This window comes from Notothenia rossii (assembly GCF_949606895.1).
Source record: "Notothenia rossii genome assembly, chromosome: 9".
Classification (NCBI taxonomy): Eukaryota; Metazoa; Chordata; class Actinopteri; order Perciformes; family Nototheniidae; genus Notothenia; species Notothenia rossii.
Window position 1 is genome coordinate 34,517,134 of NC_136907.1, and position 23,873 is coordinate 34,541,006.

At 41.7% G+C, this 23,873-nt stretch overlaps 1 protein-coding gene and 1 long non-coding RNA gene across 5 annotated transcripts; both read left to right on the top strand.

Annotated features, from left to right (window-relative positions):
- Window positions 1-5,695: 5,695 nt before the first annotated feature.
- On the top strand, window positions 5,696-13,583 carry LOC307019219. Of its 4 annotated transcripts, XR_013802597.1 has the most exons (4): window positions 5,696-5,810; window positions 7,684-11,251; window positions 11,642-12,787; window positions 13,452-13,583. It is a non-coding gene; the product is annotated as an uncharacterized lncRNA (long non-coding RNA). The 4 variants fall into 4 exon arrangements; XR_013802596.1 differs by having other exon boundaries at window positions 7,684-12,787; XR_013802598.1 differs by lacking the exon at window positions 13,452-13,583 and adding an exon at window positions 12,944-13,000 and having other exon boundaries at window positions 7,684-12,787.
- Window positions 13,584-16,245: 2,662 nt separating this feature from the next.
- On the top strand, window positions 16,246-21,137 carry LOC307020910 (uncharacterized protein). Its single transcript, XM_079652613.1, has 5 exons — window positions 16,246-17,936; window positions 18,391-18,546; window positions 19,494-19,622; window positions 20,438-20,545; window positions 20,763-21,137. The coding sequence occupies exons 1-3, from the start codon at window positions 17,592-17,594 to the stop codon at window positions 19,563-19,565; spliced, it is 573 nt and encodes a 190-aa protein (XP_079508739.1). The 5' UTR covers window positions 16,246-17,591; the 3' UTR covers window positions 19,566-19,622; window positions 20,438-20,545; window positions 20,763-21,137.
- The last annotated feature ends 2,736 nt before the right edge of the window (window positions 21,138-23,873 follow it).

The window sequence follows — 23,873 nt, forward strand, 5'->3', positions numbered from 1 at the left end:
CTGCACAGCCGGCAGCCCCTCCTCCCGCTCCTGCCGCACCTCTCTATCAGCTACGAGAGGCCGTCATTCCCACACCGGAGCGATACGCTGGAAATTTGGGGATTTGTAGAGCCTTTTTGTTCCAGTGTACGTTAGTTTTTGAGCAGCAGCCCAGTACTTATCATACAGATGGGGCTAGGGTAGCATACGTAATGAGTCTGTTGAAGGGGAGTGCTTTAGATTGGGCTACAGCTGTTAGGGAGAGACAGCCACACATTTGCTTATCATTTGATACTTTCATTTCCGAAATGAAAAAAGTTTTTGATCACCCGCTACGAGGGAGGGACGCTTCCAGGCGCCTTCTTTCTCTCCGGCAGGGCTCCCGTAGTGTAGCCGAATTTTCAGTTGAGTTTAGAACAGTTGCTGCAGACTCAGGCTGGAATAACGAGTCATTGCAGGATATTTTTCTTCAGGGGCTGAACGAAGCAATTAAAGACGAGCTAGCTGCTAGGGATGATCCAGTTAGCTTGGATAATTTAATTGCCACAGCTATCAAGATTGATAATCGCCTCAGAGAGAGACGTAGGGATAGGAATAGCCGTCACCCCAATCCCAGCTACTCCTCACCTGATCCCCAAATTGGGACTGCCACTGCCCCAATCTCCAGATCCTTCCCGATTCCTTACACGGCCTCACCCCCAGAAGACGAGCCCATGCAAGTGGGAAGGGCCCGCCTCTCACCATCTGAGCGTGCTAGAAGGATCCAGGCTGGGGAATGTGTTTATTGCAGCCAAACCAGCCATCTCGTTTCCTCCTGTCCTAATCTGCCAAAAGGGTCAGGCTCGTCAGTAGGTGTGGGGATTCTGGCGAGCCCTTCCTCCTCTCTCAACCCCCGACCCAGAACGCAGCTAGAAGCCGTGCTTTGCTGCAACCAACAGTTCCTACCTCTGCTCGCTTTAGTGGACTCGGGGGCGGACGAGAATTTTTTGGACATTAATATTGCAGTTCAGGCAGGAATTCCCTCCGAAGTGTTAGATTCACCTCTTAATGCTAATGCTCTTAATGGTAAATTCCTGGCCCAAGTCACTCACCGCACCTTGCCAGTAAACCTCATTCTGTCTGGAAACCATCGTGAGGATATTCAGTTTCACCTAATTTCCTCACCTCATGCCCCCATAGTGTTGGGCCATCCCTGGTTAAGAACACACAACCCCCAGATTAATTGGGTAACTGGCAAAATCCTTAGTTGGAGTTGTTTTTGTCTATCCTCATGCCTGCAGTCTGCCCTACCGCCTGCAGAGACCGCCACTCCACCACCCAAGATCGAGCCGCCTGACATGTCATCTGTCCCCACTGAATATCATGACCTGGGAGAAGTGTTCAGTAAACAGCGAGCTCTTTCTCTTCCCCCTCATCGACCCTACGACTGTCCCATTGACCTTCTTCCCGGGGCCCCTCTGCCTTCCTCCCGTCTGTTCAACCTGTCTCGCCCTGAGAGGAAATCCATGGAGAGTTACATCCATGACTCCCTGGCTGCCGGTGTCATCCGCCCATCCTCCTCCCCGGTCGGAGCTGGTTTTTTCTTCGTGTCCAAGAAGGACCGCTCACTGCGGCCCTGCATTGATTACAGGGGTCTTAATACCATCACTGTAAAAAACAGATTTCCATTATCCCTCATCAACTCTGCCTTTGAACCCCTCCAGGAAGCCACAATTTTTTCCAAACTGGATCTCCGCAATGCCTACCACCTCGTCAGAATCCGAGAAGGGGACGAGTGGAAGACGGCCTTTAACACACCACTCGGTCACTTCGAGTATCTGGTACTGCCTTTTGGACTGATGAATGCCCCAGCAGTTTTCCAGTCGATGGTTAACGATGTGCTCCGTGACCTCCTCAACCGATCAGTTTTCGTCTACTTGGATGACATCCTTATATTCTCTCGTAACCAGGAGGAACACATTATCCATGTCAGGCAGGTGCTGCAGAGACTCCTGGAAAACAGACTCTTTGTGAAGGCGGAGAAATGCGCATTCCATGTCAACACAGTCTCATTCCTGGGCTACATCGTTGAGGGAGGAAAGATTAGGGCCGACCCTGAGAAGATCCAAGCAGTGGCAGGGTGGCCAAAACCAACCTCAGTGAAACAGCTTCAACAGTTTCTTGGTTTCGCCAATTTCTATCGGCGCTTCATCAGAGACTACAGCAGAGTTGCGGGCCCTTTAACCAGACTCACTTCCCCTACAACTGGCTTTTCCTGGACCCCAGAGTGCGATGCAGCCTTCTCGGAGCTAAAGAGACTCTTCACCACTGCCCCTGTGCTCATCCACCCTGATTCCTCTCGCCAGTTCGTTGTGGAGGTTGATGCCTCCAACACCGGGGTAGGCGCAGTTCTTTCCCAGCGCTCGGAAAGAGACCAAAAATTACACCCTTGTGCATTTTTCTCCCGCCGCCTCACTCCAGCTGAGAAAAACTATGACGTGGGTAACAGAGAGCTGCTGGCTGTCAAACTTGCCCTAGAGGAGTGGAGACACTGGCTGGAGGGAGCTGAGCTCCCTTTTATTGTATGGACAGACCACAAAAACTTGGCTTACATCCAAACTGCCAAGCGCCTTAACTCCCGTCAGGCTCGATGGGCTCTGTATTTCGGTCGCTTCTCATTCACCCTTACCTACCGCCCAGGGTCACGGAACCTCAAGCCGGACGCTCTCTCTCGCCAGTTTGCTTCCGAAGAACCAGCTGCCGGTCCAGACACCATCCTGCCTGCCTGCTGCGTGGTAGCGGCTGTTACTTGGGAGATTGAGTCACTTGTTAAGGAGGCTCAGCGGGCGCAGCCTAACCCAGGTAACTGCCCAGCTAATAATCTCTTTGTGCCTATCTCTGTCCGCTCCAAGGTCCTGCAGTGGGCACACGCCTCCCGTCTCTCGTGTCATCCTGGTGTCCATCGCACACTGTTTATCCTCAGACAGCGGTTCTGGTGGCCTTCCATGGCTCAAGACACCAGGGTCTTTGTTGCTGCCTGTACAGTATGTGCCCGCGCCAAGTCCTCCCACCAACCTCCCTCTGGTCTGCTTCGCCCGCTGCCAGTGCCTAGTCGCCCTTGGTCGCATGTGGCCTTGGATTTTGTTACTGGACTTCCACTCTCACAAGGTAATACCATCATCCTAACTATTGTGGACAGATTTTCCAAGATGGTACACTTTGTTGCTCTCCCCAAGCTTCCCACAGCCCGAGAGACTGCAGATCTTCTGGTCAACCACGTTGTTCGACTACATGGAATCCCCACCGACATCGTTTCTGACCGGGGTCCCCAGTTCATTTCCCACGTTTGGAAAGTCTTCTGTCGGGCTCTGGGAGCATCGGTGAGCCTGTCGTCGGTTTATCATCCTCAAACAAACGGGCAAACGGAACGGGCCAACCAGGACCTGGGAGCGGCTCTCCGCTGTGTGGCTTTCAGGAACCCCTCTTCATGGTGCCCACATCTGCCATGGATCGAATATGCTAACTCCCTGTCAAATGCAGCCACAGGTATTTCACCTTTTCATTGTGCCATGGGTTTTCAACCACCCCTGTTTCCAGCACAGGAAGAGGAAGTTGCTGTTCCTTCCATTCAGACCCACCTTCGACGCTGTCGTAAGGTGTGGAAGGACACCCGAGCTGCCCTGCTCCGTTCCGCTGCCCGCAACCGCCTCATCGCAGACCGTCACAGGACCCCGGCCCCCAACTACTTACCAGGTCAGAGTGTTTGGCTTTCCTCCAAAGACCTCCCACTCAAGACAGAGTCTAAAAAACTCACGCCACGTTATGTTGGCCCCTTCATCATCGACTCTGTTGTTAACCCATCTTCAGTCAAGCTCAAGCTTCCCCCACACATGAAGGTTCACCCTACTTTTCATGTTTCTCTGCTAAAACCTGTTGCCAGCAGCCCCTTGTCTCCTCCAGTGACTCTTCCCCCACCCCCCCGCATCATCGATGGTCACCCGACCTACACCGTCAGGCGATTGTTGGACGTTCGTCGCCGTGGAAGGGGATTCCAATATCTCGTGGATTGGGAGGACTATGGCCTGGAGGAGAGGTCTTGGGTTCCCCGGCGAAACATCGACGACGCGTCCCTGGTACGGGACTTCCACCGGGATAACCCTGGTAGACCTGGTAGACCAGGTAGGCCGCCTGGAGGCGTCCCTTAAGGGGGGGGTACTGTGGTGGCTGTCCATTTCCAGCCGCCTCCTTGGGGATGTTTTCCCTTTGCCTGTTGTGTGGGCGTGGTGGCTGTCACTCTGGCTCCCGGCTCACCTGCTGCAATCAGCTGTTCACCCTGATTCTCATCAGCCATCTACAACGGCATATCAGCAGAGGCTCCACAACCTGTCGGCGCCAGATCGTTGTTAAACCACAGTGGATCATTCTCTGACCGCCGTGTTGTCGTCACCAGCCTCTACTTCCTCGCATCTCCTGCCGGATTATCCTTCCCGCACCTTTTGTTCACTAATAAACCCTTTTTGAACACTCTGCCGTGTCCTGCGTTTGGGTCCTCTCAGATACCGTAACAGCAGTGTTTGTGATGAACCTTTGTATACATTTCTGAATAAGTCTCAGAACCATTTTGTGGTACACTCTAAAAAGTGTACTTGATAGTAGTTGAAGTAACTTAATACATTTAATAAATCTGATTCAGATTTCTGCTTTAGAGATTCCAATGTACTTTTGTGGGTTGTATTCATGTGATTTTTTTGTTCGTTGACTTGACTTGCTATTTTGTTATCAGTGAAAACAAATCAATCAAGTTTCTCTCATCTAACGTGCGTGTGACGTCATGACGTCAACGTCTTTGCCAGATCTTTCCACCGTCACATGTACCGCCTTTTTCTCTTGAGACGTGAGTGACTTCGACATACTGTAAGTGTGATTCAGACAAGTTATATTTCTTATATAAAAATAATGTACAATGTCAGATATAACATGTTCCACCTAAATTGTTTAAATTATGTTGCAAATATTTAGCCTTAACGTTTGAAAACTGAAGGAACCAAGCTATGATGCACTGGCTCCACTGTTAGCTAAACCACTAACTTTAGCTCAAACATGACGATAGTTGGTTACTTGCGGGTAGAAGCCTACTCTCTTGGTTTAATATTGTCACTGAAATGTGTTAAAGTTATTCCTATTGTGTACTGGCGTAGCTGCTTATTACCAAATTAGCGCAAACTAATGCGCAAACTGGGTCATGTTAAGGCTAGTACTATCATTATTAGTACATTAGCTTGTCACCAAACTGCACACATTTTCTTGTACTATTTCGGTGTGTGTGTGTGAACGGTTTAATGAAGTGTCGCCGCCGCTGCGTCGAGTGTAATTATAAAGACGATACGGCATCACCGAGCAGTGTTGTGCTGATGAAAGCCCGGTGATGCATCCGGCTGACGAACATAGAACTTAACCTCGCTGTGTGGGAGATGCAGTAATAATTTGTTGTGCCGGTCGCCTCGATGGCGGGACTCCCTTCTTGTTTATGCTGGAAGTGATTGATGCAGTGTTGATAAAGCCTCACATTTATAGTAGCTCGGTGGTTAAAGCGTTATCCAGCTCTGTGTTGCTGTGCTAATGTGCTAATAAGAAGCCTTGTAGTGTAATTTGCTGTTTTTGATAAGACCATTACTACGTTCGGGGTGATAATACGTGACTGTGAAAGCTTAACAACAATTAGAAATGTCCCCTCTAATATAAATGTATTTATTTTTCTTCTCATGATTTCTCATGCCTGACCGGTGGTGGTTTCTTCAGGCTTTGACACATCGTATTGGACTACTACCTAAGATACGTGAAGCTACACTACTGTGAGTGATATAGAGAGTACTTTAATGTTGCTGTGTGTTCTGAAAGTAATTTCAACGTAAACGCAAAGTGCAGGAGGTGATTATAGGACAAAATCCAGTTATTCATTTTAGAGTTCAGCCAAAGCTAATATACAAATTATTTTTTACATACAAAGATACTCCCAGTAAAGTGTGGGATGATCTTGATCTATGGGTCACTGGGAGGACTCCCAGAGTTTTGTGAAATCCTCCAAATGGTGATACTGCAGGACAAGTTTATCTTCATTGTGAAAAAGCTCAGTGGATGCTACATTGAACATTATAGAGCTTATGATCTCAAAACGTCATCAGGCAAGGAAGTGGAACTTCTTGAGCCACAAGATGATCCCTACCCACTGGCAGACTTCAAAATCCGAGGGATGCGTCTTGTCACATTGAAAAGATATGTCCATGTTTAAAGGGTGAGGAAGCGAAAAGTGATATTTCATTAGGTGAAAAAAGAAATAATTCATAACTTTTGTGTTCTCAAAACAGATTTATTTCATACCAGTGTTTTTTTTAGTTTTCAAAGGTTTTATTTAACATTTCACAAACAAATAATTACACTAGGTAAATATCAGAAAATAATTTGTGAGAACACTCAAAACAGTGTGTGGGCTTTTTTTGTGTGGTCAGAGTTTTAATGCCTCACCTGCAGAACAACAATATATTTGTTTTTTTTATGACTTCCTATACATATTTGTTATTAGTGCAAGACTAACTATCAACCCTTGGAGATTTCAAATGATAACATTCAATTTTTTTGCACATACAAGTTGTCAACTGCAGATTTCATTTATTTAAAAGGAACCTAACATTGAGGGTAATGGTACGTCCACACAGCAGCTTTGAAAACATCTTGAAAATCTTGGAGCTGGGCGTGTCTGAGAGCTTGGAGATTTTTTGAAAGCAACGCGACCAACAACCAATCACATGAATATCCCGCTCCCGACATACAAAGCAAAAAAACCCGGTTCTTCTCCACTCAGAATATGTGCAGAAAGGAGTACGACATTGTGTGCATTAATGTGATGCATATAGTCTATGATATGGCAGAGGTAAAGTGTCAGCGGGAAGGGCTATGATGAACATGTATGAGATTAATGTCTATGGTGCTATTTTATGCTACATTCCATGCTGGATAAAGATACTGTCTATGCTTGCTAGCAATGTTTAAACGAAATAAACTGGATATAAAATCCCCAAACAGGCGAAAACCTACGAGTTTCACCCACTGTCTCTGCCACCTCCCTCCATGCCTGGTTCCCCCGGTTTGTATCCCAGTAAATAGTTCTGGTCGTAAAGAAGCGGGTGATTTGCTACCGTAATTTCTCGTTTGGAATATGACGAAATGAACTGCGGTCTGGCTCTCCCAGCTTGCACGCGGTTTGATTGGCTAGCGCTTGTACTGTCAGATTTGCATAAATGGCATTTGATTGGCTGACGCTTCCAGCTCAGCTTCAAAAGTTGAACATTGCTCAACTTTTGAATCCTGAAAATCCTGGAAATCTTCGCTTTGCTTCCCCACAATGCAGTTCGGCGAAAAGCGAGGCAAAGTGACGTCATCCCCATTCAAAGTCAATGGGCAGAGAAGCGTTGGAAGCGTTGGCAGATTTTTTTTTATCTGCTGTGTGGACGTACCGTAAGGGTGGGCATTATGTCATTTTTTAAATATGTGCTGATGGAGTCCAGTCTGCAAATGCCGCCAGTGGAAAAGGGATTTACACGAAGTTGTAGTCCTTTTACTGAAAACTGATAACACATCAATAAGATGATACATTAACAGTGTGAATAATAAGGAATTATGTTTAATGTGCCTTTCTTAAAACGTATTTTGCTTGTGTTGTCTTCTCAGACTGCCATGGCTGATTCGATGCCTGCAAGACTGAAAGTGATTTTGGGGGAGAACAACATTGAAAAACTGTCTCTTCCAAATGGCATACCGGAATCATTGGATGACCTTCTCAGCAAGTTAAAGACTTTCTTTGGGTTAAAGGGCGACGTCAGACTGCAGAACACATGGACCAAGACTTTGGCAACGACTTCTTCAATCTGAATTCCACCACTCAACTTCAGGATTTGGGAACAATCAAAGTGGATCCACCAGCAAACAAATACACCTTTGAACATTGCCACTGATACCACATCATTGTCTTCACTTGAGTTTGATGGCAATGTTTCGTTGGCATCAGATGACACAATAATTCTCTCATTCCCCGAATCTGTGTCCTCGCGAGCCAAACAGTGGCCAGCGGACTTTCCGATTCCTCAATTTTCATATGACACGGAGCTGCAGCTTGTGAAATGGAATTCTGAGTTTAATGGAAGCCACAAAATGTTGACTGTCAGCTCCCAAAGCAACCCAGCTAGACATTTTTGGTTCTAAAAACATTATGAGAATGTTAGTCATTGTTCTAGGAAGGTTTTCAGTGGGAATTTTTTGTTTGGTTCCCAGAACGTTCTTCTGAAAGGTAGGATAACGTTCTATAAAAACATTCTTAAAATGTTTGGTGATAACCTTCTTAAAATGTTTTTGAAAACATTGTTAGAAAATTATGCCCTACTATTCTTAAAACCTTTTCAGCAGAAGCTTTTATTTTGGTTCCCATGAATGTTCTTCTGAAAGGTAGGATATCGTTCTCTAAAAACATTCTTAAAATATTTTTGATAACATTGTTAGAACATTATGCCCTACTGTTCTTAAAACATTTTCAGCTGCAAGTTAGATTTTTTATGTTGCCAGAATGTTATTATTTTAGAGAAGGATAACATGGTTTATGTTAAAGAAATTATGCAAATGTTCTATGGTAACAATTTACTAAAATATGTTTACATTATTTGAACATAAAGACATAATATTCCTGTAGTTGTTCAACTCAAAATTCCTGGGTAAGTGGACTGACCACTGTGGTTATTAGGATGATTTTGATAGTTTACTTAACTATTGGAATTTGACTATTAACACATGTAAAAGGATGACACGGAATCAGCTGGTGAAAGTAACATTTGTTTATTAGAAAAGGGGAGCTGGGAGTGGAGGTTGGTTATGGCGGCAGTGGGAAACAGTTGTTCCAGGGTGGGTAGAGAGGCCTGGCTGGTCTTGGGAGTGTGGAAGGCCTTGGATTCCTCCTGGGAGAGACACAAAAATCAGTGTGAGGCAAAAGCAGGCAAAGTTGTCAAAGAATATGCTGGTGAAAAGCTAGAGCGGCACGCAACAAACCGTTCACGGCAACAATCCGGCAGGGAATGAGAGCAGGCTGCAGGCTTTCATAGTGTGGCTGACGAGCTGGTTGCAGGTGTGGTTTATTGGAGATTGCTCCCAGCCGTGTAGAGCAGACCAGCAGGCAGAGAGAGAGACACACAGTAGAAAGAAACACATACAAACACTAACAGGGGTTTCAGGGACGGGCAGTGATAGTCGGTCCGTTCTTCTATACGGTTGCAAGAAAAAGTATGTGAACCCTTTGGAATTACCTGGATTTCTGCATAAGTTGATCATAAAATGGAGGAAGCCACTGCTGTCCAGAAAAAACATTGCTGCACGTTTGAAGTTTGCAAAAGAGCACCTGGATGTTCCACAGCACTACTGGCAAAATATTCTGTGGACAGATGAAACCAAAGTTGAGTTGTTTGGAAGGAACACACAACGCTATGTGTGGAGAAAAAAAGGCAGAGCACACCAACATCAAAACCTCATCCAAACTGTGAAGTATGGTGGAGGGAGCATCATGGTTTGGGGCTGCTTTGCTGCCTCAGGGCCTGGATAGATTGCCATCATCGACGGAAAAATGAATTCTCAAGTTTATCAAGACATTTTGCTGGAGAACTTAAGGCCATCTGTCCACCAATTGAAGCTCAACAGAAGATGGGTGATGCAACAAGACAATGACCCAAAGCACAGAAGTAAATCAACAACCGAATGGCTTCAACAGAAGAAAATACGCCTTCTGGAGTGGCCCAGTCAGAGTCCTGACCTCAACCCAATTGAGATGCTGTGGCATGACCTCAAGAGAGCGATTCACACCAGACATCCCAAGAATATCGCTGAACTCAAACAGTTTTGTAAAGAGGAATGGTCCAAAATTCCTCCTGACCGTTGTGCTGGTCTGATATGCAACTATAGGAAACGTTTGGTTGAGGTTATTGCTGCCAAATGAGGGTCAACCAGTTATTAAATCCAAGGGTTCACATACTTTTTCCACCCTGCACTGTGAATGTTTACATGGTGTGTTCAATAAAAACATATAATTGTTTGTGTGGTTTTAGCTTAAGCAGACGGTGTTTGTCTATTTTTGTGACTTAGATGAAGATCAGAACACATTTTATGACCAATTTATGCAGAAATCCAGGTAGTTCCAAAGGGTTCACGTACTTTTCCTTGCAACTGAATATCTGTCTTAGGTTTTCTAAGTGTTATTCGATCCATATGACAATAGAGATGTGCATAAACAACAAAAACACTTGGGGTATAATGTTCGAACAATGTTATCACCAAACATTTTAAGAATGTTTTTAGAGAACGTTATCATACCTTTGAGAAGTAAATTCTAGGAACCAAAATAAAACTTCTCGATGAAACCATTCCTTGAACAATGAATGGTAACATTCTCAAAATGTTTTTAGAACCAACAATATCTAGCTGGGAACTCAGACATGCCTACGCAAAATGCAATATCATGAACTACGTGCTTGTTTTTTTCTAAAAAGGAAAATGTGGTGACATCAGATTTCTTATAAACATCCTTTTGAAACAAATGCAACAACTTTGTTTTTTAAAGCACACTACAAATAAATCTGACGTTGACCATGATAATATTTCGCATCACAGGAACATTTTATAAAAAAATAATAACCTCCTGAATAGTGTTAATTTCCTTGACTAAAACTATGACGAAATATGTTCGTCAACGACCTTTTTTTCCGTGACGAAAACGAGACGATGACGAGACGGCACCGACGGCAGTAAAGAATAACTGTAACGAAATCATCATGCAATATCGTTGACGAAAAGTGACAAGACGAAAATGTAGTTTACTAAATAAAAACTATCTTTACTTTCGTTGACGAAAAATGAGGAGACGAAATATTATCATTGATAACGTTACATCTCTGATAGTCAGTTTTTCTCCCAGCAGTTCCATTTCCGGTGCTGCGGCTGGGCAGCAGCTGTGTGTCTTTGCTGCGCGCGGCGGTACATTTGAATTACACCGGGCAGCGGCACACTGTGAATTGTCAGGAAGACTTGGGTCTAACCAGCGCCGTATAGACTGAGAGTTAAGTCATCTCCGTTCACTCCAATGGACCACGTTTTTACAGCAATGGCGGATCGTGGAGCCTCTCAATCGTTCCCCGGAAGTTAGCGCCAAGGCTAGCAGAGCTGTAGAGTTGCAGCATAATAGACCGTTCGTGACGGACTTTTAAAGGTAAGAAGAAGTTTAAAGATTTATATTGCGGATATTATCAGTACATCTGATTCAAATTAACATGTGTATTAAAGGATGTCAGTGGATTATCCCTAAATTAGTAGATTTAGGGAACGTTTACAGATAACATATAAAGCTAGGATACCGGATCAAGTTAGCAACACACGTTGAACAGCCTTTTAATTGTAAATTCCGTTCTCTTAATGTCATTTCGTCCAACGTTGTTGAATTAGAGAAGAGGGGCTTCTAAACGGGATTGTATGCGGGGGTGGAGGGAGTTAAATATTAGATAAATATAACTTTGGTGCGTGTAAGAGTGAGTGTTTTTAGCAGAGCCATATTGTGTCCTTGTGATTATGTTGATTATTACCTGTCTGTATAATGTTGCAGCTCAGCTGATTTTGGATTGATGGCAAAGGAAGAGGGACTTAAGTGAGAGTGAAAACACAAGGTAAGTTTAATACTACTGTTTTATATAAGTAAGCATACTAAACATGTATTCTATCACTGTATTATATAAGTAATCTTGTTAGTAACCTACTGTATGGCAGGTGGAGGGGCAGTGATGTTACAGGTGGAGGAGCAAAACTGCAAGACTGCAAACTCACAAGACAGAGAAATCAAAGTTTGTTCTCCAGAGAAGAGGTTGATTTCACTTCATTTATTTCATATTTTCTAAAGATGTGGAAATGGCACAAAAAAAAACTTGAGAGCTGTAACCAAGACAACTGTAACAACATGAGTAGAGAGCCACCAAGGTTTTTCAAGTCCCTCTCCTACTCCATTTTGCCAACCCAAACTTCCAGGTACATGACGGGACACCTTGCTTGTTTTTGTTGTTTGCGCTCCTCTGGCTGGGTGCTGGCAGGTGGAGGGCAGTGATGTTGGCAGGTGGAGGGGCAGTGATGTTACGGGTGGAGGGGCAGTGATGTTAGCTGTTACACACCAGGCTCAAACTTAACACATTGCATCCTTCTTTGCAGTGTCCTTATTCCTGGAAGGGGAATCTGCAATTCCTGCAGAGTTTTGTAACCCGCTGGTCCGCACGCAAAGCAAATTTTTAAAGCCTTCTTAATTGTCTCATTGCTCCATTTCATCCCCTTTGTAGTGAGTCTGCCTAATGCCTTAAGTTGGTCTTTTGAAAACGTTTTCTTATATTTGTTGTCTCTAATTTTCATTGTTTTCTTGAGAGCTGCATTTTCCTTCCTGATTTTTCTTAGTGCAGACTTTGCTTTTTTGGTGATTCCTTCTTGGCTCTTTAATTTTCTCTTTAATTTTTTTAATACATCTGTTTGACTGGCTGCTGGTTCCCTCGTATGCTGACTGGCTGCTGGTTCCCTTGTATGCTGACTGGCTGCTGGTTCCCTCGTATGCTGACTGGCTGCTGGTTCCCTCGTATGCTGACTGGCTGCTGGCTGAGTGGGTGGTGTCCACCCTCCCTGTCTCTCCTCACTAGCCATGTCCTCTCTTTCTTCACCCTCACTTTCCTTTCTCTCAGTCTCCTCATCCCTTCTTCCCTCAATCTTTGAGACTAATGTAAGTAGAAGACATGGCACTGTAGATATTCGAACATTTAAAATATTATACCACTTAAAAATAAGAAATATGACTTTTGTTACTAAGAGTTCATACTTATTATACCTGTGTCACCTTTCACACTATAGCTGTGATCATGAGCTATGGGCTTTGTAGATACAGGTCCCGGGGTGAATCGTGGTGCAGGGGCCCTTCTCTTTTTGACCACAGGGCAATGCAAGAAGATGGTGGGTATAGCCTCTGCTCTCAGCCTAGTCTTGCCCTTTGTTGTCTTGACAAACTGGTCTGCATCAAAATGTGCCTGCGGAGTGACTTGAGGTTACTTCACACACAGAACAACTCAGTTTTGTCTGCCCACATACATATTCCATAGTGGTTGAATACACAGTATTAGGAAACACTTTATACTTACTGGACATGTTATACTCATTACATACTGTATATAAAATATGACCAAGAATGTGAGACAACTTTATAGATATTCATATCACATCTGTTACTGATGCCATTTGTCATACTTTGTTAAACTCACAAATAATAAAGTTCCATAACTTCAGTTGGGAACAAAGACCACACCTTATCTCCCCAAGGCAATTTCCCATCCAATAGGTGTGCTATATAGGTGTGTATAACCCTTTCTCCTGTCTGTTACTCCCTCTTTCAGCACAAGAACCAGAGGGGGATTCAATGGAGCCTGAATACCTGCATTGAGACCCTCACCCTGCACCCTGAGTCTCAACTCTGTGTTTTTCAAGCCTTTCCCTGTTTTTTTGTATTAAACAAAACATTAAGCTTTCCCAATGGTATGGTTTTCGTTTTGTGAAAAAGTGCAAATGCAGTGTTTGTATATAATTACCTCACATATTTTTTTGCTGTTGGTCGTGAAATTGCTCCGGCTGACTTGAGCCAGCCATTTTTTCCTGCGCTCTGTGTCAGTGGGGAAGCCGTACATTCATACTCCTTTCTCTGAGCGATTTGAGCATCCTCTGGCAGCACAGCAAACCATGGTGGCGACTAGGAGGCAGCACAGCAAACCAGGACAACACGGAGGAAAAGGCACAGACAAACTGCATGATATGCTATTCAATGTTTATTGAATTTCATGTATTTGCAATGGATGTTCCTAAAACAACACATTTAACATCATCATCATCATGCTGCTGCTGCTGCTGCTGCTGCTGCTAGTCCTTTGATAGTCACCTGTCGGTCTCCTGTCCTTTCTGAAAGCCATAAAGATGACATTAGTCATTTAGATAACTTGTGTCCTCAATTACCATGGAATTACTGAAACTACCATGAATTTAAGAAAATGGTAGAAATGAATCTAATCTGAATTTTGAAGCATTCCTTTAGATCCCCTCGCTCTAAATATATCAATAAACATTAGAAAGTGATGCTCCTGACTACCATACAAGTTTAAGAAGATAATATTGGTTTGAAAGAATTCAAAGCTATAAATAAACAGCAACAGGCTCTTTAACCAAGGCACTGTTAGCCTAACATGTAAACTAGTTGTTCACACTAATCCTAATATTATCACTTAATATTAGCAAATTCTATTTTATTTTTTAAAACATATTGATGTAAATACATACACAAATCGATTTGTTGTATAAATATTGCAAATCAAAACCTTTATTCACTAATAATTACCAAATATCGTAGTTCTATCTCCTGTTATCTATGCATTCACATTGCCCGCCATGAACTTCCGGGGAACGATCCTCGTCTGCATGAACCATGTGACGATAACCGTTTTTGGACTTCCGCTGTCGTAACTCTTCTATCTATATGGCACTGGGTCTAACGAACCTTATTTAACGGAAAATAAAATGGCCCCCCTTCGTCAGCGCGAGTGAGTAATAAATTGTGCACTCGACGCGTAATAATGGATTATGACGGAAATGTTACAATCCTGTCCGTCAAAATGACTGACAACGAACAAGTCTAAAGCCACCACTGCTTGGGAGAAAGAAACTATGTGATATTTGAGCCCACTATCATGAGGCGGAGGAAAAAAGCGAATGCATTTTTTTATCAGAAGGGAAGCAATGTGGCCGTAACACAGGTAAAAACACCACAACCTGACCTGATACTCTCTGCAAAGCTGCATTCTTAATCAACCTGTGTTTTTCATTAAATAAGGACAAGATATAATCTTATTGTGAAATAAATTTGACTAAAATGACAAATTATTGGTTTTGGCTAGAGTAGTTTGACTGAAATGTTCTATATAATCTGATGAATAAAAAAGACTCAACAGTTTTCATTGACAAAAAGTAGACTACAATAATTCGTTTTCTTTGACTAAAATATGACTAAAATACTCAGACTTTTAGTCGACTAAATCTTGACTAAAATATTTACTGTTTTAGTCGACTAAAATGCAAAGACTAAAATGCAAAGACTTTTAGTCGACTAGAACTTGACTAAATAAAAACAGGATGAAGGTGACTAAATATGACTAAAACTAAAAAGGAAATTTAACACAGGACTAAGACTAAAACTAAATAAAAAAATAGCTGACGAAATTAACACTACTCCTGAAAACATTATCCAAATGTTGCTTTCAAAATGTTCTTCTTTGGTTATCATGTAACATTGAGGAAATGTTCTATAAAAGAACATCTTTAATGTGTTACCCCAACAACATCCAAAACACATCCTTAGAATGTTGGAGGCAAAACATTCCACCTTTGTTGACTTATCACATTAAAGGAACATTTTATAAAACACTTTGTCATCTGAGGCCTCAATAACATCCTGAAAATATTTTCAGAATGTTGCTTGGAGAATGTTCTTTATTTGTTATCATGTAACATTGAGGGAACGTTTTATATAGAACATCTTTAATGTGTTACCCAACAACGTGCAAAACACGTCCTTAGAATGTTGCAGGCAAAACGTTCCACCTTTGTTAACATATCAGATTAAAGGAACATTTTATAAAAAAACGTTCTGTCATCTAAGGCCTCAATAACATCCTCAAAACATCCTCTGAATGTTGCAGTTAAAACGTTATGTCTTAGTTAACCTTAAACCTTATAGGAACATTATTTGAAATAATAAACATCCTAAAAAGGTTATTTTAACATCAGATTAAAATGTTTCTTTAAAACCTTATTAGAACCTATAGGTAACGTTAGCCAAAGTTGTGAGAACGTTCCCCGCTAGCTGGGATGTATTTATTATAAACGTTAGTCCTTAACATCTATCACTGTTTATATCACCATTCAAACATATTTTAAAAGTTGAACAAACCCCACACAGCTCTGTGAAATGTTGAATTTATTTAATAATTTCAGTAAAAACTAACGTTCATATTTCTCTTTTTGATTATAATATTGATGAACATTCAAAACAAAGCACTTTGGCAACTTACCACATACATTTTAAAATGCTTAATAAGCACTGTAAGTTTCATGATATAATTTCTCCGTCATAATCGGTTGTTTAAGTGAACGGCCGACTGTTGTGTGATGGCAAATGCTGCGGCTGCAAGGCATTGTGGGGCAGCATTTTCTCCTCTCTTTTCGGTAAGGGAGGTTCAGTGGTTCCTAAGCTAAAGGAGGTTATAAAGGAAGTTTGAAACCTCCTTTCCTATCATGTAGAGAATTCGAACGTCACTTATTATTAAGATGTATGCGCTCATACATCTTAAGAAAGTTATCACCAAAAATGTTAAGAATGTTTTTAGAGAACGTTATCCTACCTTTCAGAAGAACATTCTGGGAACCAAAATAAAACGCCCCGCTGAAAACGTTTTAAGAACAGTAGGGCATAATGTTCTAATAATGTTATCAAAAACATCTTAAGAAGGTTATCAAAAACATCTTAAGAAGGTTATCACCAAACATTTCAAGAATGTTTTTAAAGAACGTTGTCCTACCTTTCAGAAGAAAATTCTGGGAAACAAAATAAAATATCTCGCTGAAAACATTCCTAGAACAACGAATGGTAACAAACATTTCTAGCTGGGAACTCACACATGCCACCACAAACATGCAATATCTGCTTACAGCTTATCATGAATTACGTGCTTGTTTGTTTTTTTCAAACGTAAAATATGGTGACATCAGATCTTTTTTAAAACATCCTTTTCAAACAAATGCAACAAGTTTGTTTTTTAAAGCGCTCTAGAAATAAATCTGACGTTGACCATGACCGTGTTAATATTTACCATAACAGCAACGTTTTATAAAAAAAGAATAACATCCTGAAAACATTTTCAGAATGTTTCTTGGAGAATGTTCTTCAATTGTTATCATGTAACATTGAGGGAACGTTTTATAAAGAACATCTTTAATGTGTTACCCAACAACGTCCAAAACACGTCCTTAGAATGTTGCAGGCAAAACGTTCCACCTTTGTTAACATATCACATTAAAGGAACATTTTATTAAAAAAACGTTCTGTCATCTCAGGCCTCAATAACATCCTCAAAACATCCTCTGAATGTTGCAGTTAAAACGTTATGCCTTAGTTAACCTTAAACCTTATAGTAACATTATTTGAACAAATAAACATCCTAAAAAGGTTATTTGAACATCAGATTAAAACGTTTCTTTAAAACCTTGTTAGAACCAATAGGTAACGTTAGCCAAAGTTGTGAGAACGTTCCCCGCTAGCTGGGAAGTCTGATATTCTGAATAGACTTGCAGAAACAATTTCTGGATACAAGGCCTATCCAGATGATTCACATTTCTGCACAGCAGCAGAGGCTCTTATCAAAAAGCATCCTTGTTTGAAAGAACCTGGCTCATTCAATGGCTGCAATGGATGGAAACAGCGCCTGAAATATAAGATGGGAAACTACAGGACACAGCTCAAATTGCAGGGGTGCCCAGAGCTGGTGGTAAATTCCCTGAAATCTAAAGCTGCTACAGATGCTTTCCCTGCTAAAAAAGTCAAGAGGCCAAAGCGAGTTGAGTCTAACTTTTATCCATCCCTCCCCACTGGTGCCAATCTGGAAAGCCTGGAAAAAGAAAGAATAGAACTTCTGACAGACATCAGGATAAGGAACAATAATAGGGTCATCGCAGACAAAATGGCTCACACGTTCGCCTACAGACGACAGGAGGTGGTAAACCAAGAGCCAGGAATCAAGGACTTCAAAGACAGGTGGCCGGCACTGTTCCAACAAAAAGAGGTAATAATCTAGTCTGTATCCATTTTTTTAGTAAGCTTTTATCCATTCATCATAATATGGTGTGGTAAAGATTATGTTTAACAGTGTTTGGTGACAGAATTTATATTTTTTGTTTGTTATACTTTTTGCCAGTGTGTAGGCATGCTTAGTTTAGTTTTTTCTTCGAGCGTGTAAAACCAAAGAAAAATACAAATGAAACAAAAGGTGATGCAGTACTATAAAATGAATCCAATAACAAAACTAAACATTTGATTAATAATTGAATAAGCTGTAGTGTCATTGTCTGGTATCAATAAACAACAAAGCTTTAGCTAATTACACGTCCGAAAAGGAGTCGGAAGAAGTTTACACTTGCTTCAATGGTTCTTTTTTCAAATGTTAATTGCATACAGACTGAGTTCAATTGAATTTTTATGAATTTACTCACTGTCATTTTTGTATTATTCTTTCATAGATCAATGCAGAGTTCCAGAGGATAATGACCATTCCTCTTGAGGAGAAGTTCATGGCCCAGTTGGACATTCATTCAAGTCAGCTAATCACAGTCATCCGTGCCAAAGGAGGATCAACACGTCAAAAGACTGCTGACATCATGGACATTTTTGAACAGGTAAATCTGCATTGTCAAATGAGTCCTTGCCAGCTAAAAGGGATACATTTTGTGTATCCTTTTATAGATACACGGGGAGGGCAACCGTTGTTTTATGAAACTCTGTAACTAGGACTGTCCATTTGTTTCTAAATAGAATGAAGGATTTTAGCTGTAAGAGTAAGGAAATCCGTCAATAGACATTTTGAAAAATAAAATTAACCGAAATAATGTCCTAGACTGAAGACATTCATCTTCGGAGGGAGTGTGTCTTGAGAGCCCACATTATCTTCCTGGGAGAAGATCCAGATGAGCTGATCAAGGAATATCTGCAATTTGCATGTCAGCACAGCTTGTCAAAGGCACATCTGCTAATACATATTAGATTGATATTAATGCTGTAAAAGGGACATTTCTTTACTAAAATAACACCTGTCCGGTTTGATTATATTCATAATCTTGGACATTTGACATCATGTAAGTTTAAAGCACCTTTGTGGTTTTCCAACTCCTCATAGCACTTGAACACCACGTTCACATTCACCTGCTCATCAGGAATAACTAAAGCATGGCATCGGAATTTGGGTTTTTAGTAATTTTCCCAAGTATATCGCGAAACACAACATGTATATGTAAAAAGTAGTCCTAGCATGTTTTTAAAAAAAAATACTCTTTGTTGAATTTTACACATTTTAACACAAAACCCAGAACAATGCATGACACCCCCCCCCCCACCCCACCCCACAGACAGTCATACAGCACATCCACAATTTGACAACAATTGAATGATATTAATATTAATCCTTCTCAACATAATCGCAATAATACAGATGGATCAGATGAGATAAATGAATTAAATATTAGGTTCTGATTATGTGAGTCGGCCAGTGATATTATTGTCCCATATTAAGTGCATATTAGTGCAAAGTGATGCCAGTGATGTTTGTTGTCATTTACTCCTACCCTAGGACTCCAGAACAGATGATCTTCAGGAGGAGATGGAGGAGCTCACAATGGGTGTGTTTGTGATACGGAAGTAGGAAGAAGGACTGCAGGCGCCACCAGCAGACATCGGCATCATCATCGAGGGCGTGGAGGTGCTGAATGAACTGCCTTCAGTTGCCTCAGCTTGTGCCCTCCTTCTGGGTTTGCTATATGCACTCATATAGCATATCCAAAACCACTTCATTTCACTTTTGAAGTACTTCAGAAAATAATCATGCAGCTTGACCAACACAAGATGTCCGCCAAAGTGCAAAGTCTGTATGGCAGACTTCAAAGCTCAGAGTAACGACAAACAAAACAATGTTTTCCTCCTCTGGGCCAAAACATGGCCTAGTGCTGTATTAGCACAATGGCTTCTTGACATCGGACATTGCACATATAAAAGAAAATGTTGTGGGTGCGGTAGGTTTTTGTTTCACCATTTTAGTTTAGATTCCAAGAAACGGTTATGTATTCAGAAGAACAGAAACGTTGTTAATGTTTAAATATTTGTTTCTAATAGCTTTCATGCAGTGGTTTACTTAAGTAAAATATCTCTGTACTTAATGTATTTCACCATTGCTTCAAGGTCCTGTTAATGTCAATAAGCACTACACTGAAGTTAATGTGTTTTTCGAATGTGTTTTTGGTTATCAGCCTGAAATAGAGAGGTGCAGTGATGACGTATTTTTGTAGGACGACCCTGAAGTAAGCTGTTGGTTCCCTTGACAAAAAGCAACTGGATTTCTCCATAGGATTTTGGAATATTGTAAAAATTGGCGTCAAACCAGAGAATGATTAGATAAATAGAGAAAACGGATATCATTTGTAAGTGAATTTATTAATGTGTTTAATAAATTCTGGCTAGGACAACCACACAAACGGCAGCAACTTTCCCTCTGCTTCATTATTTCCTCGTATTCAACAGGCTTATTATCCGATTACCAGCTCTGCGCAGCGGACTTGTAACACTAACAGCAGTGGAGATGGAGCACCAGAACCTGAACAACAACAACACTGATCCATTTGAAGATAGGTAAATGTAAATATTACAGTAATAGTGTACTTTCATTGTGTGGGTGTAACATAGTTAAATAGGTTGAGAGAGAGAGAGAGAGAGACTCCTGTCCCACCTCCCCCTTTTATTTTGAGTTGTGCATTGTTATTTTGGCTTGAGAAACATTCCACTTGAACTTTATATTTTAATGAACTTAGTAGTAATTATTGTCCTATATTTCTGTCCGATTTCACAGCTGCCTGGGCCTAGCAGCAAGAACCTCCATCTGTACCTGCACCCAGATCAAGATCTACCGTGGCTCAAGGGCCTTCACCTGAGCCATCACCAAGGACCAGAGGACCAGAATCACTACAGCGGCCTCCTCCTCCATCTGTGCCTGCCACAAGATTAAGATACACCTCGGTACAAAGGCCTCCACCACAGCCATCACGATCAACCCAGCCAGCAAAGAAGTCTCTCCTAGCAGACGTACCTCCCACACAGCCGCCAGCATCAACCTGGGACAATCACACATAACTCCCTCCGACACAGCCACCAGCAGCCCATGCACCATCACCCCCACCTACACAGCAGCCAGACCCACTGTCCTGGAAGACAGACCATTACACTGCTCCCCCTGTCTTTACATTTATAATGAATAGTTGGTTGAGAAAGTTCTGATATTGTAAATATTGAGATTTAAAGTTTCTTATGTTAACATAAATAGTTGGTTGAATAAAAATGTTTAACCTCTTAACCCCGAGGGTCCCCCCAGTGGACCACCGTTTTTTTACGAGACTATGTCTCAGAGCTTCTTAACATTTATGAAACTATTAATGTTCCATACCCTTTTAACGATAAGAAACTCAGCTAACTAACAATATGAACCATTTTTAGCTAAAAGAAACACAAGAGTAATAGCCTACCAAGCCTTTGAATTAGCATGGAGCGAAAAAATGCTAACTAATGCTAACGGACATTTGCACAGCACTCACGGTAGCAATGCGCTTATTACTTATCGTCACTGCACAAACAAGATATCCAATTAAAGCTGAGACTCCAGAGATTCAACACATGTAATGTCATCACTGTAGGACCCCGAATTGCGGAGCTATCAGCCACAAAAGAGAAAGTAAACAACATCCGGTTTCAAAAATATTACAATAATTACGTCTTACCTTTTTTGATTTGTGATCTAAAGTTGTGTTCACTGGAAAAAAAACGCCGCTCAAGGTTAATCCAATGTCTTTGTGTCACGTAGAATTTTTTACTGATAATCCGCCATCATATTTATGGCAATATACTGGGTATAAAGTTTTGCCGTCCAGGCTTTTACTTTCAGATGTGCTTTGTTTGCTTCTCTATTATATGGTTCTATGGTAATGTTTACGTGGATTTGGGAACTGCCCCTCGATTCTATTGGATATTTTGGTTAAGAAAAAGGTGTAAATCACCCAAATCGACCAATGGGTTCCAGAGATATGGTCCTGCGTAAAGTATGAAGAATGCCAGCCAGCGTAAGAACATTACGCAGCCGACTTCATTTATTGTTTACTACCGTAAGGAAGCAGGAATAGACCTATCGCTAAACCACGCCCCAAATAGAATTTCTTCCAATCATATCACAGCGAAAATCCTTCTTGGCAGAAAACTCGGACATCACCAGAAAAGCCATTTGTGGGGCGCATCAAACCAAAACCAGACGTCTGTGATCGAAACCACTGAGAAGAGTTCAGTTTCTATGTTTATTATCTAGCTAATATCTGATGGTGAAACGCTGTGCGTGGGGTACCTGTAATTTGGACACCAGGTACCCTGAAAGACTGGATGGAGGAGTATATTTCGTACCTTTTCCGAAGCCCAAAAGAAAACTCGACAAATGCAAGCGGTGGATTATGCTGTGTCGTCGACCACATACACAACTGAATGTGAAGACAATTACCAAGGACACTTATGTTTGCTCAAAGGTAAGGTCAATTCATAAAGACATAATATTTGACGGCATGTATTAGAAACGTAGACCAAACTATTAGTTTGCTAACGATTGACTTTGACTGCCAACTAGCTAGCGTATATCCAGCCCAGCTAGCTAACGTTAGCTGCCAACTTGTTAGCCAGCTAACTAGCTACAGTGTTATCAACATCAACGTTTGCTGTCTGACTTTTCGTCCTCGCTAGTTAGCTGGTGTTTTTAGCTAACTTTTGCGAACTGTCTTTTCACCTCAAAGCACTTCAGAGATGGGAAGCCAACTCTGGAATATCCAGATCCCATCCGGGCTCTCGTGTGTGCTGCTCCGAAAAGACACAGACCCTCACCCAAAAAAAGGTAACGTTACAGTCAGCCAGGTGCATAACAGTGAAAATGATGACCAACAAGGACAGTTATAGTTATAGATTTAATGTAGTGACCACCACTGCTAACATTCAACATCATATTATCATTTCAATGGTTACACAACAGTCACCACTACACACGACAGGCAACAAGATTAGATATTTTTTATAAAGAAATACATGGCTACATTTTTACTCTTGCTTTTAACTGTTAACTTTCATCTGCTGTTGCTTTTATTAGCTCTTGCTTCTATTTCAATGTTGTTCCTTGCTTTTACTTTACTTATTATTGCTTTTATCAATTTTTATATATTTTATTATGCATTTTAGGGAAAAGCACTCATATACAGGACGTCCTAGCTGACAACATTGATAGTATAAAGAACTGGCTAACAGACAATAGGTTGTCACTGCATCTAGGCAAGACAGAATCCATATTAATGGGTTAAAAAATAAGGCTAAGCAGGGAGGACAAACTTGTTATAACCACCGGAGGCACAACCATCACATCACAGCCCTCAATAAAATATCTAGGTTGTATCTTCTAGATGAGACTCTAGGAGGTGCCCACATGGCCCTAAATGTCCTGGGCAAGATAAGCGCCAGAACAAGGTTCCTTGCTAGGAAGTCAATTTTTCTTAACTTTGACTGCCTAAAAACCCTTGCCTCATGTCTGGTCCAGTGCCATTTCGACTATGCCATCAGCTCATGGTACTGGAACCTTAACAAACCCCTTCAACATAAACTCTAAACAGCACAGAACAAACTAATCAGAGTAGTATTAGGCCTAAATTCCAGAACCCATATAGGGAGGACTCAATTTACACAACTCCACTGGCTACCAGTGGAGGCCAGAGCCAAACAACTACAGCTATGGTCCACAAGATTTTAAACAGGAGAGCCCCAACATATTTTAACAACCACCTTGAAATGATTGCACACACACACAACACAAGAGGAAGCCTGAGAAATGTAGTCCCCTTAAACACAACAGGAAGATAGGTCAAATGTCATTTAGATATAGAGGTGCAGT